The following is a 14,392-nucleotide window of genomic DNA, read 5'->3' as shown; positions in this document are numbered from 1 at the left end:
GGGGCCTTAAGTATTTGCTTGTATTACATCAAGTTTTCCAATAACATAAAACACTGACTACTGTAGCGTCCCTGACTACCCATGAAAACTATGACATCACTGTATCAGTGGCAGCTGCTGCCTCCGGTACTTTTCTACACACAAAGAGCCTCACTTCCAATAACAATAAACCACATCGGACTAACGTTACATCCACACGTTGCCCACATGGCTATCTGTCTTAAAGGGGAATGGTCAGATGGTAATAATCATGTAAAGGAGAAACGGTGAAAGTTTACTTTTCTATCAAGCAGCAAAAAAGTATTAAGGTCAACATCACCACGTCCTGCGATGCAACTATCGCGCATGCGCACATCGCGATGTCGATGCTAAAACACAATATTGTTCAGCCCTAACTGACGATATACTTCAGTAAGCTAGTTTGCCAATTTTATCTTGGGTAATGCCACATGTAAGTATATCTTAGTTTGTTTAGAATCCCAACATAGGTGATACTACGTACACTGTATAACAATACATTACGTGTTTCTTTATTTCATCTTCCATTTTTGCTAGCCTACTGTATAGCCTACACCACCGCATTACAATGTTGTGTAGTTATATTGTTTTTACAATTATCTTTGTTTAATATCTGTGACTCATTACTATCTAAGTAACTGGTCATTGAGTTTCCTCCCAGTTTCACCCTTTGTTACTCAAATAAACGTGTTACAATGATCCCAGTCGCCAGTGCTTGATGGTGGAAGGTGTTTAGCTGCTGGTCAGATTGCACAGCGTTACGTGCGTGCAGGACAATACGTATTTCATGGTAATTTTAGAATAACAGAGGTGAAGAGATTCCCTGGAAAATACCAGAAGCATTTCCAGGTAATCTCTGCACCTCTGTTATTGTAATATTACCATGTAATAAAAATTGAAACAGGCAGTTTTGCATTTTGCACCACTGCCTTCTAAAGCTCTAGCCAGGCGCCATTCCTTGCCTAAAACAATATAACCAACAATATGGCTAACTAGTCAAGGAACAGCAAGAGACTTGGTATTTAAGAATACAAACTGACTATGTGACAGATGTGTAATCTGTCATGTCCTGCCTTCTGAAGCTCTAGCCAGGCGCCATTCCTCGCCTAAAACAATATGAGTCATTCCAGTGAGTGAAGAGGAAACTCACATCTACAAAGATAAACGTGACAGATGTGACTCCCTGATGGTCTAGTGGCTAGGATTTGGTGCTCTAACTGCTGCGGCCTGGGTTCAATTCCCGGTCAGGGAATGATCAAGACTTAACAGATTCAGGTATGATGTTTGAAAGACTAAGTTCCTGGACTTGTTTTTGGTTGATTTGTCAAATTCTTCCTCATTAGTTTATCGCTAGAACCCCAACACTTTTAAAGAGTACCATTTCCTTTAAATCAGAGCCCCGACAGCGAAGTATACTTTTGTCATCATTGATGGGTCATAAACACTTCATCTGCCTCCATCTCAATAACAATTCTTTTCATTTTTTCAAACAGTAACTTGTAATGGAAAATTACATTTAACCAATGATTTTCATATTAATTATTCATAATAAGATCTCCAATGCCTCTCAGAGTATATGACTTCTGTATCTTTACTCAGTGTCTTCTCCTTGTAGGAGACAACTGAATTTGTAATGACTTTGCATTCTCCCACCAAGGACAAAATGGGCTAAAGTCTGAGAGAAACAGTTTTGTGTTTATCATAGCCTGTCCAAGAGACAAGACGTTCTTTTTCAGCTAAGATAGAATGACCGGTCAAGAAACTAGAGACATGGAGGGCAGATTCAGAAATACGTAAGAGCTCCAACTGTTTCCCTGAGGTCCACTAATTGTTATGTTTAAGATTAAACTGTTTTCCAAACAAGGGTTGGTTTTCCTCTGGGGGCACTGGATATAAAGAAGTGTATTACTGATTGTATGGACACAGAACTTTTGTCAATCTGTAACTTTGTGCATTGGGAGAGCTGTTATTGTCATCTGATTGTTTTTCTCGAGAAAACATTTAAAACTTTTCACTGAATACCTAGACCTTTAATCCAGTTTGCAGCCTGTCTTTATTCTGTTTCAACAAGGTCTCTTCTCCAACACAAAATTCCTCCCTCGCTGTAAACAAGAAACTTCCACAACAAACCTGGCGTTGTCGGCAGGATTTCAAGGAGGGATCAGATCGGGACTTGCTGGTGACTGATGCATCCAGGGATCTGATGATCACCTGCCTCTAAACCTCGCCAAACATCTTTGAGAGACAGAGGGTCAGAAACCACTGAGGGCTCGCTGAGTCCACTCTGAAATCCAAATGACAAGGAAGCAATTTCAAACAGCGGGGGTAAGTTAAGTTTCAATTCTGTTGGAAAAATTATTTAAATTGGACATTGAGATGGTTTGTGAGACAAATATTGACTGTGTTTTAACTGAGGGATTCGGTGAAAGTTATCTTATGTTTTGTACAAAACAGGTGAAAAGAGAAGCTATTTTTCTTCCCCAATTCTTCTGGTCACACTTGGCACTATTTCACAACTTTTTTCTGTAATTCTCTATTCTGTCGGGGCTTAACTCTATCTCCCCGACCTCTTCTCTTTTTTTCTTGTTATGTATGACAAGAAGTATTATGCTTTTGGGTTGTCTGTCCATCTCTTCATCAAAATCAGAAATACTTTCTGGATCCCTGAAGGGAAACTCTGGAAAAGAGTACTCCTTTGAGCCAGCGACCCTAAGGATTTCAGCGTTACGCCTCTACAGTCCTCCGCTCTACCAACTGAGCTACCGAAGGGCAATAATGTAGATTAATGCACTTCCCATTGTTGTGTATGTGAAAACACAGGACCCCCTGGAGGGAATTTCTGAATCGTCAGGGGCTGTAGCTCAGTGATAGAGCGCACTTCCGGTCTCAATGCCCAGATGTGTTGCAAGATTTGAAGTGAACATTGTACTGCCCAGCGATGGTGGTATAGTGGTGAGCATAGCTGCCTTACAAGTAGTTGACCTGGGTTCGATTCCCAGCCATCGCAGTAGCTTTCTTTGAGTGATGTTACTTTCTTTATTTGTCAAGAAGTCAGCAGAAAGGTTACTTGCTCAACCTGGTTTGATAAAACATTAGATCTCTTTGGGCTGCACGATTATGGCCAAAGTGATAATCACAATTATTTTGATCAATATGGAGATTATCACAATTATTTGTTGATTTTCTACTTCAAAGTGCTGGAAAGGAAGGTTTCACCAGCGTAAAACCTCAGGTTAACAAGGAACAATCCCAGCAAGGTGATGGATGGATGATTCTAGTTACTTCACCAAATTCAGGCCAAATACCACAGCTGTAAGACATCACATTGGTTGCCTTCCAGCTATGTAATATATGTAAACGGCAGAGGTGGGATTTGAACCCACTCAATCTGACATCAAGTTGGAATAATTTATCATTAGAAGCATTTGATTTGCATTCCATACCAAAAATGTCAAGCTGAGAAAATGAGAAAGAAAACATAACAGTTACAAGAAAAATGAGGTTTATTAAAAACCATCATACCAAAATACACATGTAGGTGATCATGTCTATTTGCACGTTCAAAGTTCTCCTAAATTCACCAAAAGTTAGCATTTGCATATTTAAACATGACATTTCAGAAAAGTAGTAATCCAAAAATCTGGAAAATTTCTCTGTGTTAATGTAAGTAATTAACTGGGGAAGTTTCCTGTTGATATGTGTTAGTTCATTAATTAGACCCTTTTCTCCTATAATAACCAGATGTTAATGTTATGTTATGTATAATCCAGATGTTCAAATGCCGTTTTCTCTAAATGGGTTTTTCTCAGACTGAGCCAAAAATCTCCACTTCAGCAGCACTTCCATGCACCCAACTTTCCAGTTTCACTCCAATCTAGATTATGAAGGTTATTACAGAGGGGGGTGTTCACATATCATTCAGAAACTGATTTATGGAACATTTCATATCTAAAAACTTGTCAACAGGTGTTTTTTATGTTGCCACCATATTGTGATTGATGCAGTGATGAAAGGAGATCTCCAAAATCCTGTCTGGAAAAACTACAAAATAAAAGAAGAATTTAGAACATTTTACAATTTTCAGATTTCTCTTCTGGAAATGTCTGTCTCTGTCTCTGTGTCTTTGTCTCTGTGTGTCTCTGGCTCTGTATGTCTCTTTGTGTTTGTCTCTGTGTGTCTTTGTGTGTCTCTGTGTGTCTCCGTGTGTCTCTGCAGGTCAACCCCTCCCAACACAGCTGTGAACCTGCAGACACACCTGTCTGACCATATATGGACTTCTCTCTACAGGTAAAATAACAGATCTCAACTGAGCTCATTGAGAGCTTGTTGATAAAAGCCAAAAAAATAAGAAAAAAACACAAAACGTGGAAACACATGAAAAACATAAAAATAGAATGACAACAATCAGCTGTCAGCAACAAACATGGAGACTAAATAAGACGAAGAGTTAAAACTCTGAATTTAACCCTTAAATGACTTCTGTTTATTTCACTTTACACAACTCAGCAGAGAATCCAGAAAACCAAGACCAAGACCAAAAAAACCCTAGTCCAGCGCAGAGCGGCTGAGTGAACGTGGACTGGACTCTGTGGAGGAGGGTCATGGTTTCAGAGATGCTGTAGAAGGACAGAATACCTGCACTTTGATCCAGGTCCACTCCTACTCTGGAGGACTCAGGACCTGAGACGGGAGTTTGGACATCGTTGGACCAAAATATATAACTGTTGTTATATTCTAATGCCCAAGATTTTGTCCAAATCTACATTCATCCGACCCCCCCGCTCTGTTGATATTCTTGTATGAGACTGCTACATAAACTCTCCCTCTCCCTGTCATCTCCACCTCCCAGTAACAACGTCCTGTCAGACTCTCTCTACTCAGGACCTGAAACCAGTCAGTGAATCTGTCTGGGTGACTAGAATAAGACTGTTCTTGTCTCATTAACGTTGCTTTCCTGTTCCCCTCAGATAATAACAGATATGTGTTTGCTGTGTTTGGATCCAGTGTGATTTCACGTGAATATTGTAAGAATCCAGCTCTGGTCTTGGGCTCTGGTTGTACCAGTAAAACGTCCACTTCAGTCCCTGCCAGTGAGACAGTTGTCCACTTCTCTCTCAGGACGTCCTGTAGTTTATCTCTGAGCTCTGACACGGCCGCTGTCACGTCCTCAAAGCAGCTCAGAGGACGGATCTGGATGCTGGATGCTGATTGGCTGACTGGTGCCAGTGAGGGGTAGTTGTGTAGAAACTGGTTGTGATCCTCTGTGTGTGAGAGCTTCTTCAGCTCAGCGTCTTTCCTCTTCAGCTCAGTGATCTCCTGCTCCAGCTTCTCCTGAAGCTCTCGGACTCGACTCACTTCCCTTTCCTGCTGGGATCTGACCTGCTGCTTCACATCCGAGCTTCTTTTCTCCAGGAGACGGATCAGCTCAGTGAAGATCTTCTCGCTGTCCTCCACTGCTTCATCAGCAGAGAGATTGATGGCCTCCGCCTGCTGTTGAAGCAGCTTCACATCTTTCTCTCTGTCCTGGATTCTCTGCTGGATGTTGAGTCGACTCCCCTCGAGCTCTCTCTGCCTCTCAGCTCTCTCTGCTGCAGCTGAGACTGTGTCGTGGCCTTTATGTTCCTCCATTAAGCAGAGATAACAGATAAGCTGCTGATCAGTACGACAGAACATCTTCATCACCTCATCATGACGAGAGCAGACGTTCTCCTGGAGCTTCTTTGACGGCTCCACCAGCTTGTGTTTCTTTAACTGAGCTACATCATAATGAAGCTGAAGGTGTTTCTCACAGTAAGAGACAAGACAGATGAGACAGGACTTGATGGCTTTGAGTTTCCTCCCGGTGCAGACATCACAGGCCACATCTTCAGCTCCAGCATAGCAGTGATCAGCAGGAGCAGCTTGGAGTCCAGTCTTCTTCAGCTCTTCCACTAAATCTGCTAACATGGTGTTTTTCAGCAGGACAGGCCTCGGTGTGAACGTCTTCCTGCACTGAGGACAGCTGTAGCTGTACTTACCATCCTCTCCATCCCAGTGGCTTTTAATACAGTTCATGCAGTAGCTGTGTCCACAGGGAGTAGTCACCGGATCCTTCAGTAGATCCAGACAGATGAAACAAGAGAAGGTTTCCCGGTCCAGCTGAACTCCTCTCTGCGCCATCTCACCTCTCGCTCAGTGACAACGACTGTCTGAGTGAGACTAGTCTGAGCTGTGATGTAAAAACATCGTGTGTGGGAGGAGTTATCAAGTTTAGCTTCATTCCTGGACGAGGAGTGCTTTGAGAGAGATACTGGTTGTGTTACATACTCATACTACCATTATTATGACAGGAAAAACAATTGTCTTCCCCAATACATAGTAGTCTGACTTACAGTACTCCAATAACCGTCCTATGCACCCGGTCCCATTCTGTAGTAAGCAAGCCAGCGTGATTTCTGACCCACAATCCTCTGGGCTGCATATGTGAGTGTGGCAGTGCGAGTGGCCTATGACACTCTAGAATCTAAAATCTCCAACAACGCCACCTGGGATAGGCCCAAGACCTTTAGGAGCACACAGATCCGTTTAACCTAAATTAGGGGTCAGAGACAGAAATGGATTCATAAAAATATACAATTTTATTCATATTTATATGTTAAAATAGCAACATCTTTTCTGTTAAAACTGTAATGTAATGGATATTATAAAAACAAACCAGCATGCATTATAAAAGAACGGACATCCAACAAAAGGAAAAGGACTAAAACAACCCCCCATGCAACATATACCCAGTTAACACCACTATTTACAAAGCCAGTTGTTGGTGTCCAACACCAGCCGACCCAAATCAGCTCCGTGCGTCCAGGACAGTCCCAAACATCCAGACCCCTTTTATACCAATCATAAAATAACCAGTTTTTGATTTGTCTGACCACAGAACAGTTTTCCACTTTTCCATTTTAAATGAGCCTTGGCCTAGAGAACACGCCGGTGCTTCTGGATCGGGTTTAGATACGGCTTCTTTTTTGACCTATTGTGACCGGGGGTGATTCTGTGGGCTCCATGTGGGCCAGGTCGATCTGTTCGGTCTGGTTTTGGACCCAGACACAGAACGACCACAAGAGACAATCAACATGTAACAAAAGGTTCTAACACTGAAAAGTTCAGCATACGGAAATAAACAGTCTGAGCACGGGAGGAGATGTGGGAGATGGAGGTAGTCCACCAGAGAGCGTCTGGTGGACTCACTCCATTTTGCAACGCCATGCCATACCCAGTGGACAGCGCTTGATTGGAGCCAATTTCATCCTACAACAGGACAATGACCCTAAACACACCTCCAAATTGTGCAAGAACTATTTAGAGCAGAAGCAGGCAGCTGGTATTCTATCGGTAATGGAGTGGCCAGGCAGTCCCCAGATCTGAACCCCATTGAGCTGTTGTGGGAGCAGGATGACCGTATGGTACGCAAGAAGTGCCCATCCAACCAATCCAACTTGTGGGAGCTGCTTCTGGAAGCGTGGGGTGCAATTTCTCCAGATTACCTCAACAAATTAACAGCTAGAATGCCAAAGGTCTGCAATGCTGTAATTGCTGCAAATGGAGGATTCTTTGACGAAAGCAAAGTTTGATGTAAAAAAAATCTTATTTCAAATACAAATCATTATTTCTAACCTTGTCAATGTCTTGACTCTATTTTCTATTCATTTCACAACGTATGGTGGTGAATAAGTGTGACTTTTCAGGAAAACACAAAATTGTTTGGGTGACCCCAAACTTTTGAACGGTAGTGTATATGGATTTATTAAAAAGAGAGTTGATGTCGTAATGAATTGTTATGATGACATAATGAATAGTGATGATAAATCAAAAAGAAAGTTGATGTGTTTATGCATTAATATAAAAGAAAGTGCATTTGAATGATCTAAAAGAAAGTTGATGTGTATATGTATTAATCAAAAAGAAATTTGATGTGTATATGCATTATTAATACCAGGTATGTGTGTGTGTGTGTGTGTGTGTGTGTGTGTGTGTGTGTTTGTGTGTCTGTTAGTAAGAGATACAGAGAGAGAGAAAAAAAGAGAGAGGGGGGGCGGGGGGGACTGTCTTCTACAGATCAAATAGGCTGATGCTGTTTTTCAGATCTGCATAGACTGTACTGAAGACCAGTTGTTCCACATGGCTAGGGTCTAAGTTTGCACGCTGTGGACTGAACACATTTCCAGCTGTGCTAAAAACCCACTCAGAAAACAGCTGGCCTTATATCTGGGGTCAAGGAGAGTGGCAAGCAGAAATGTGGAGTTTGCAAAAATTGGTTCAAAATGCCATTCTAGTTCTTTGCTCAGATTGGCTGCCAGTTTCCCTGCTGCTGTGCCTAACCTTTCCCTGGACTCAGCCGCAACATCTTGGCCCAGCCCCACTGTGGCATCCTGATCATCATCACCAGCCAGGAACTGATCTGATTCATCCTCAGATTCCTCACCAGCATGCAGTGACCTGATGATGGAGCAAGGCCATCCAGGAGGGGGATGCCCTCAGAGATGGAGGTGCTGGGTTTTGAGGGCGCCCGTGTGACCTCCTCAAAAGGACTAAGAACAGTGAGCATGTCTGATGCTAACCCCCACTCATTTGGATAGATGATTGTAGAATCTTTACCCATGTTAGAATGCCGAGCCCTGCGCTGCTCCGCCAGCCGCTGGAGCATGTAGAAAGTATTGTTCCACCTTGTTTTTTCATCTGTTATGAGCGTGTGCTGGGGGAGGTTCTACTGTGTTTGGAGCTCATGTAATCTGTTGCTGGCTTTGCTTGAGCAATGAACATGACCAGATATGCTCCTGGCTTTGGAGAGAAGGGATGAATAGTGATGATATCATAATTAATGGTGATGATACAATGAACAGAAAGTTGATTTGTACATGCATTAATATCAAAGAAAGTTGATGTCATAATGAATAGTGATGATGACATAATGAATGTGTATATGCATTAATCAATAAGAAAGTTGATGTGTATATGCAGAAATCTAAAAAAAACTTGAAGCGTATATGCGTTAATCTAAAAGAAAGTTGATATGTTTATGCATTAATAAAAAATTAAGTTAATGTGTATATGCATTAATCTAAAAGAAAGTTAATCTGTATATGCATTAATAAAAAAGAAAGTTGATGTCATAATGAATGGTGATGATATAATAAAAAGAAAGTTGATGTGTACATGCATTAATAAAAAATAAAATTGATGTGCATATGCATTCATTAAAAATAAATTTGATCTGTATATGCATTTATTAAAAAGAAAGTTGATGACATAATGAAAAGTGATGATGACATAATGATGATAAATCAAAAATTAAGTTAATGAGTATATGCATTAATCTAAAAGAAAGTTGATGTGTATATGCATTAATATCAAAGAACGTTGATGTGTATATGATTAATATTAAAGAAAGTTGATGACATAATGAATATTGAATGATGATGATATAATAAAAAGAAAGTTGATGTGTATATGCATTTATTAACCGGCATGTTATTTTAAGCATGCAATTGATATGAGTTGATCAAAAATTGTTATATTTATTGCTGATTTGAAAACTATTTACATGACAGCATCGAGCTTCAGATCAATGGTGTTGTCATGGTAACAAACAAACTATATACAGAACGTTTTGCAACAATTAATACAACACATGGGGTTGCAATTATGAAGTAAAATGTAATGAACAAGAGTTTTCATACTCAATATAACTTTCTTTTTTTAACTTTTTATTTTTTTATGATCAGTGTGATTTTTTTTTTTTTTTGGTTCTTTTTTATTTTTTTATTTCCACACCAGGTATATGTGTGTGTGTGTGTGTGTGTGTGTGTGTGTGTGTGTGTGTGTGTGAGTGTGTGTGTGTGTGTGTGTGTGTGAGTAAGAGAGAGACACAGAGAGAGAAAGGGGGCGGGGGGCGGGGGGCGGGGGGGGGGCAGCTGGCAGTTAAAAAAAAAAAAATCTCCGATGGCAGAGACGCAACAGGAGTTGCATTTAAACCAAGCAGCACGTCTGAAACCCACGTTCACCAGAAATCTACTGGTTACTATGTAAGGACTACAAACCCCACGTTCACCAGAAATCTACTGGTTACTATGTAAGGACTACAAACCCCACGTTCACCAGAAATCTACTGGTTACTATGTAAGGACTACAAACCCCACGTTCACCAGAAATCTACTGGTTACTATGTAAGGACTACAAACCCCACGTTCACCAGAAATCTACTGGTTACTATGTAAGGACTACAAACCCCACGTTCACCAGAAATCTACTGGTTACTATGTAAGGACTACAAACCCCACGTTCACCAGAAATCTACTGGTTACTATGTAAGGACTACAAACCCCACGTTCACCAGAAATCTACTGGTTACTATGTAAGGACTACAAACCGAAGTTAAAAACAAACCTGAAGCTGAAGAAACCCTAAACGTTAACGGAACAGATCCGCAGACCAGAGAGAGAGAGAGAGAGAGAGAGAGAGAGAGAGCATTTCTCCATGTTCTGTGTGTGTGTGTGTGTGTGTGTGTGTGTGTGTGTGATTGATCCGAGCTTGTTTGTAGGCGGGGGGGCGCTGTGATTATCACAGAACGCTGCGCGGCCAGTTGAGGAGTTTTATTCAATCCGAGCACGGATATTGACTCATATTACTCGGATAATACTTGTACTCGGCAAAAGTGCTTTATCCGTACCGGATACTCGTTTCAGCCGGATACTCGGATCACCCCTAATATAAACATCAACTTTCTTTTTCATTAATGCATATACACATCAACTTTCTTTTTCATTAATGCATATACACATCAACTTTTATTGATATCAAAGCATAAACACATCAACTTTTATTGATATTAATCCATATACCATCAACATTCTTTGATATTACTGCATATAAACATTAACTTTCTTTTTCATCAATGCATATACACATCAACTTTTGTTTTGATAAATGCATATACAGATTAAATTTCTTTTTGATTAATGCTTAAAAAACATCAACTTTCTTTTTAACAAGTGCATATACACATCAACTTTCTTTTTCATTAAGATAAGATGGTGCTTGAACATGAAGAGCTTTGTAGGTGAGAAGAAGGATTTTAAATTCTATTCTGGATTTTACAGGAAGCCAATGCAGAGAAGCCAAACCAGGAGAGATGTGATCTCTTTTCCTGGTTCCTATCAGAACACGTGCTGCAGCATTCTGGATCAGCTGAAGAATCTTTATGGACTCTTTTAAGCAACCTGATAATAAAGAACTGGAGTAATCCAGCTTAGAAGTAACAAATGCGTGGACTAGTTTTTCTGCATCAATTTTCGACAGGATATTCCTGAATCTCTGAATGTGATGACTACTGCACTGGGGAAACTTCGGCAGGCCTGGCCACGATTTCACGTCAGGGAGATTTTTCCGTGAACGTCATGGAGAGTTTAACTTCGCAGAGTTTGATTATGCGAAGTCAATACAAATAAAGAAATGTGTTTCCGCCCTGTTTCGAACAGGGGACCTTTCGCGTGTTAGGCGAACGTGATAACCACTACACTACGGAAACTGACGAAAAGCATTTATTTTGCATATTTGTGGGAAAATGCACCATTTATATTTTACTGCAAATGTTCAAAAAGCTACAAAATAGAGATTTTAAACTAGATTCAGTCACAGATGCTTTGTCATGGATTTGAATGATAGCAAATATGTAGTAAACCTAAATATTTCTACATGCATTGACTGTGGTCTGAATGTTGGAATAGCGCCACCTATTTCTTGATGTGCCAAATATTAGGCTTGGGCATTCCTCGTTAGTATAATGGACAGTATCTCCGCCTATCACGCGGAAGATCGGGGTTCGATTCCCCGACGGGGAGATTTTTCTACCAGCTAACCAATGCTACAAGGCCTCGAGGAAGCGAGGAAGCGTGGGACTACTCGGGAAAGTGGACCTTTGCTCAAGCTGTGTTCAGCATGGGAGGAGAACTCCTGATCCAAAATGGAAATATTTTCAAGCGATGGAATGAACGAAACGTCACAAGGCGAAGCAGGAGTTTGAAGAGTGTCAAGTCTGGCCACCTTAGAATTCCGGTTATGCTCTTTGCAGACGATGTGGTTCATTTGGCTTAATCAGGCATTGATCTACAGCTTCCACTGGGGTGAATCATGAGGGGGAAAGTGGGCCTTGGCTCAGGCTGTGTTCAGCATGGGAGGAGAACTCCTGACCCTAAATGGGAATATTGTCAAGCGATGGAAAAAGCATATCTACTGGACATGAACAGCACCTCACAAGGCGCAGCAGACGGTGGAAGAGCAACTGTATTGATCTCATGTTATTTTCCAGATTGGTTCAGCTGCTAAATTTAAATTATCAGTCAGGATTTACTGACTAACTGACCGACTGACTGACTCCTAACTGACCTCAGGCCTCAACACCAACAGCAATTTCATGTGTTAACAGGTCGAGTTTTACATTTAGGTCGACACTTGATTTCACAGTCACTTGCTCTTGAAGCCTGTGTAGCTCAGTCGGTAGAGCATCAGACTTTTAATCTGAGGGTCCAGGGTTCAAGTCCCTGTTCAGGCGTAGAGTTGCACGTTCTGCTAGATGAGTTGTCCATTTGACATGCTTGTATGGACATGGACAAATTCAGACACTATCATATCATGTGTGTTCCATCCGCAAGTCTTTAAAAAGAATTTTGACTGTTTTTCAAGCAGGTTTGTATCATAACAATGTTGTTGGTAAGTCTAAATGAACAATGGGCAACCTACATCCATCTTGCTAGCACCCACATCTCTGTACTCATCTCCCTGCTTGGATAGTATGTCCAAGGACATACCATTTATGGTCTATAACCCTTTTCATTGGTTTGCTACCACTCTTAAATAATTCCTTTCATTGTATCAATCTCAGAAATAACCAAAGATTATTCATGTGCTTGTGTTCAACCACCTGTCACTGTATTTTTAGCAGCAGTAGTGTTTTTTAGATTTTTTAAAACACCTGCCCCGTGTGAGGGTTGAGCTCACGACCTTCAGATTATGAGACTGACGCGCTGCCTACTGCGCCAACAAGGCAACAAAAGACATTGCAATGGTTGGTCTCAGTCTTTGGATGGTATAGGTAGCGCCCCGTCAGACATGTCATTTAATTTACTATATAATCATTTTTGGGACAGGTCCTACTGAAGATCTGTTGGATCAGGCAGGATGGCCGAGCGGTCCAAGGCGCTGCGTTCAGGTCGCAGTCTCCACTGGAGGTGTGGGTTCAAATCCCACTTCTGACAACTAGTATTTTCATTTGGAACTAATGTCTAAGAGTTGATATGGGGAATAAATAACTTAGGTTTTTGTATTTAAGAGGACATGAATGTGCATGAGAAACGCAATTCCAAGTGCAGCGTTTTGTGAGCATCTTTATTGTCAACACATGTAAAGTTCCTTAGGGGCCCGTAGTGGATGAAATGGTAAAACATTTGGCCCTGGATGCATAGAATTCCTGCCATATTGAGCGACAAAGTTTGGGTGTCCTGAAAAAAGAGTCTTGAACTCTATCTCGCCGACCTCTTTTTTTTACTGTTTCTTGTTATGTCACGGCAAGAAGTATTATGATTTTGAGTCGTTTGTCCATCTCTACATCAGAATCAGAAATAAAAAAAACATCAGACATATGCAGTCTCTGTGGCGCAATAGGTCAGCGCAGTCGGCTGTTAACCGAAAGGATGGTGGTTCAAGTCCACCCAGGGACGTTTGTTGCTTAAATAATCTGGAGTGAGCCAACTCTGGGATTTATCCTTCTTCAGGAGACCATAGAGCAGCCCAAAGATAACCCAAGTGGCCTTATGTCTATCAGAAGATACAGTTCTGGAAACCATGTACATATTTATCTTTACAGTCATCAGAGATGGGAAGTAACGAAGTACAAATACTTCGTTAACAAAATAACGAAGTACAAACACTTCATTACTGTACTCAAGTAGATTTTGCGGATATTTTTACTTTTACTCCTTACATTTTACCACAATATCGGTACTTTCTACTCCCTACATTTTACAAAATTGGCTTGTTACTTTAGTTTTGTGCTAAAGGTTGTCTATCAGGTGTGATTGTGAGTCCATGTCGGAGAATAGCGCGGACACGCGCCTCACACCACGAGCAGGCGCGCACGGCACACGGAGACAAAAGTGAGAGAAAAGAAAAAGAGACTAGCTGTCTGGAGGATAACCAGTTGAGATCGTGTGTGTGTCTTTGAGAACTGTAAGTCATAGAACTGATGTTGTCAGTTCATGTAAGCCTGTTGTTGTATTGGTCTGTAGTTCTGGTACATTTAAAAGTTACCTTGTTTACGTTCTTCTACTGTTGGCTAGGTTAC

General features: G+C 41.1%; 1 protein-coding gene and 5 non-coding genes across 6 annotated transcripts; 4 read left to right on the top strand and 2 right to left on the bottom strand.

The window, feature by feature from the left end:
• The first annotated feature begins 2,953 nt into the window (after positions 1–2,953).
• Positions 2,954–3,025, top strand: trnav-uac (transfer RNA valine (anticodon UAC)). Its single transcript has one exon. It is a non-coding gene; the product is annotated as a tRNA-Val (tRNA).
• Positions 3,026–4,390: 1,365 nt separating this feature from the next.
• On the bottom strand, positions 4,391–6,212 carry LOC116676871 (tripartite motif-containing protein 16-like). The gene is given in 2 exon segments (XM_032507693.1): positions 4,391–4,770; positions 4,773–6,212. Coding segments are annotated over 2 exon segments (1,674 nt in total). The 5' UTR covers positions 6,178–6,212; the 3' UTR covers positions 4,391–4,501.
• Positions 6,213–11,508: 5,296 nt separating this feature from the next.
• On the bottom strand, positions 11,509–11,581 carry trnav-aac (transfer RNA valine (anticodon AAC)). The gene has a single exon. It is a non-coding gene; the product is annotated as a tRNA-Val (tRNA).
• Positions 11,582–11,822: 241 nt separating this feature from the next.
• On the top strand, positions 11,823–11,894 carry trnad-auc (transfer RNA aspartic acid (anticodon AUC)). The gene has a single exon. It is a non-coding gene; the product is annotated as a tRNA-Asp (tRNA).
• Positions 11,895–12,531: 637 nt separating this feature from the next.
• On the top strand, positions 12,532–12,604 carry trnak-uuu (transfer RNA lysine (anticodon UUU)). The gene has a single exon. It is a non-coding gene; the product is annotated as a tRNA-Lys (tRNA).
• A 1,091-nt stretch (positions 12,605–13,695) lies between these two features.
• On the top strand, positions 13,696–13,769 carry trnan-guu (transfer RNA asparagine (anticodon GUU)). Its single transcript has one exon. It is a non-coding gene; the product is annotated as a tRNA-Asn (tRNA).
• Positions 13,770–14,392: the final 623 nt, after the last annotated feature.

Source organism: Etheostoma spectabile, unplaced genomic scaffold (genome assembly GCF_008692095.1).
Source record: "Etheostoma spectabile isolate EspeVRDwgs_2016 unplaced genomic scaffold, UIUC_Espe_1.0 scaffold00003904, whole genome shotgun sequence".
In the NCBI taxonomy this organism is placed as follows: Eukaryota; Metazoa; Chordata; class Actinopteri; order Perciformes; family Percidae; genus Etheostoma; species Etheostoma spectabile.
This window is presented reverse-complemented; position numbering and strand designations above follow the sequence as displayed.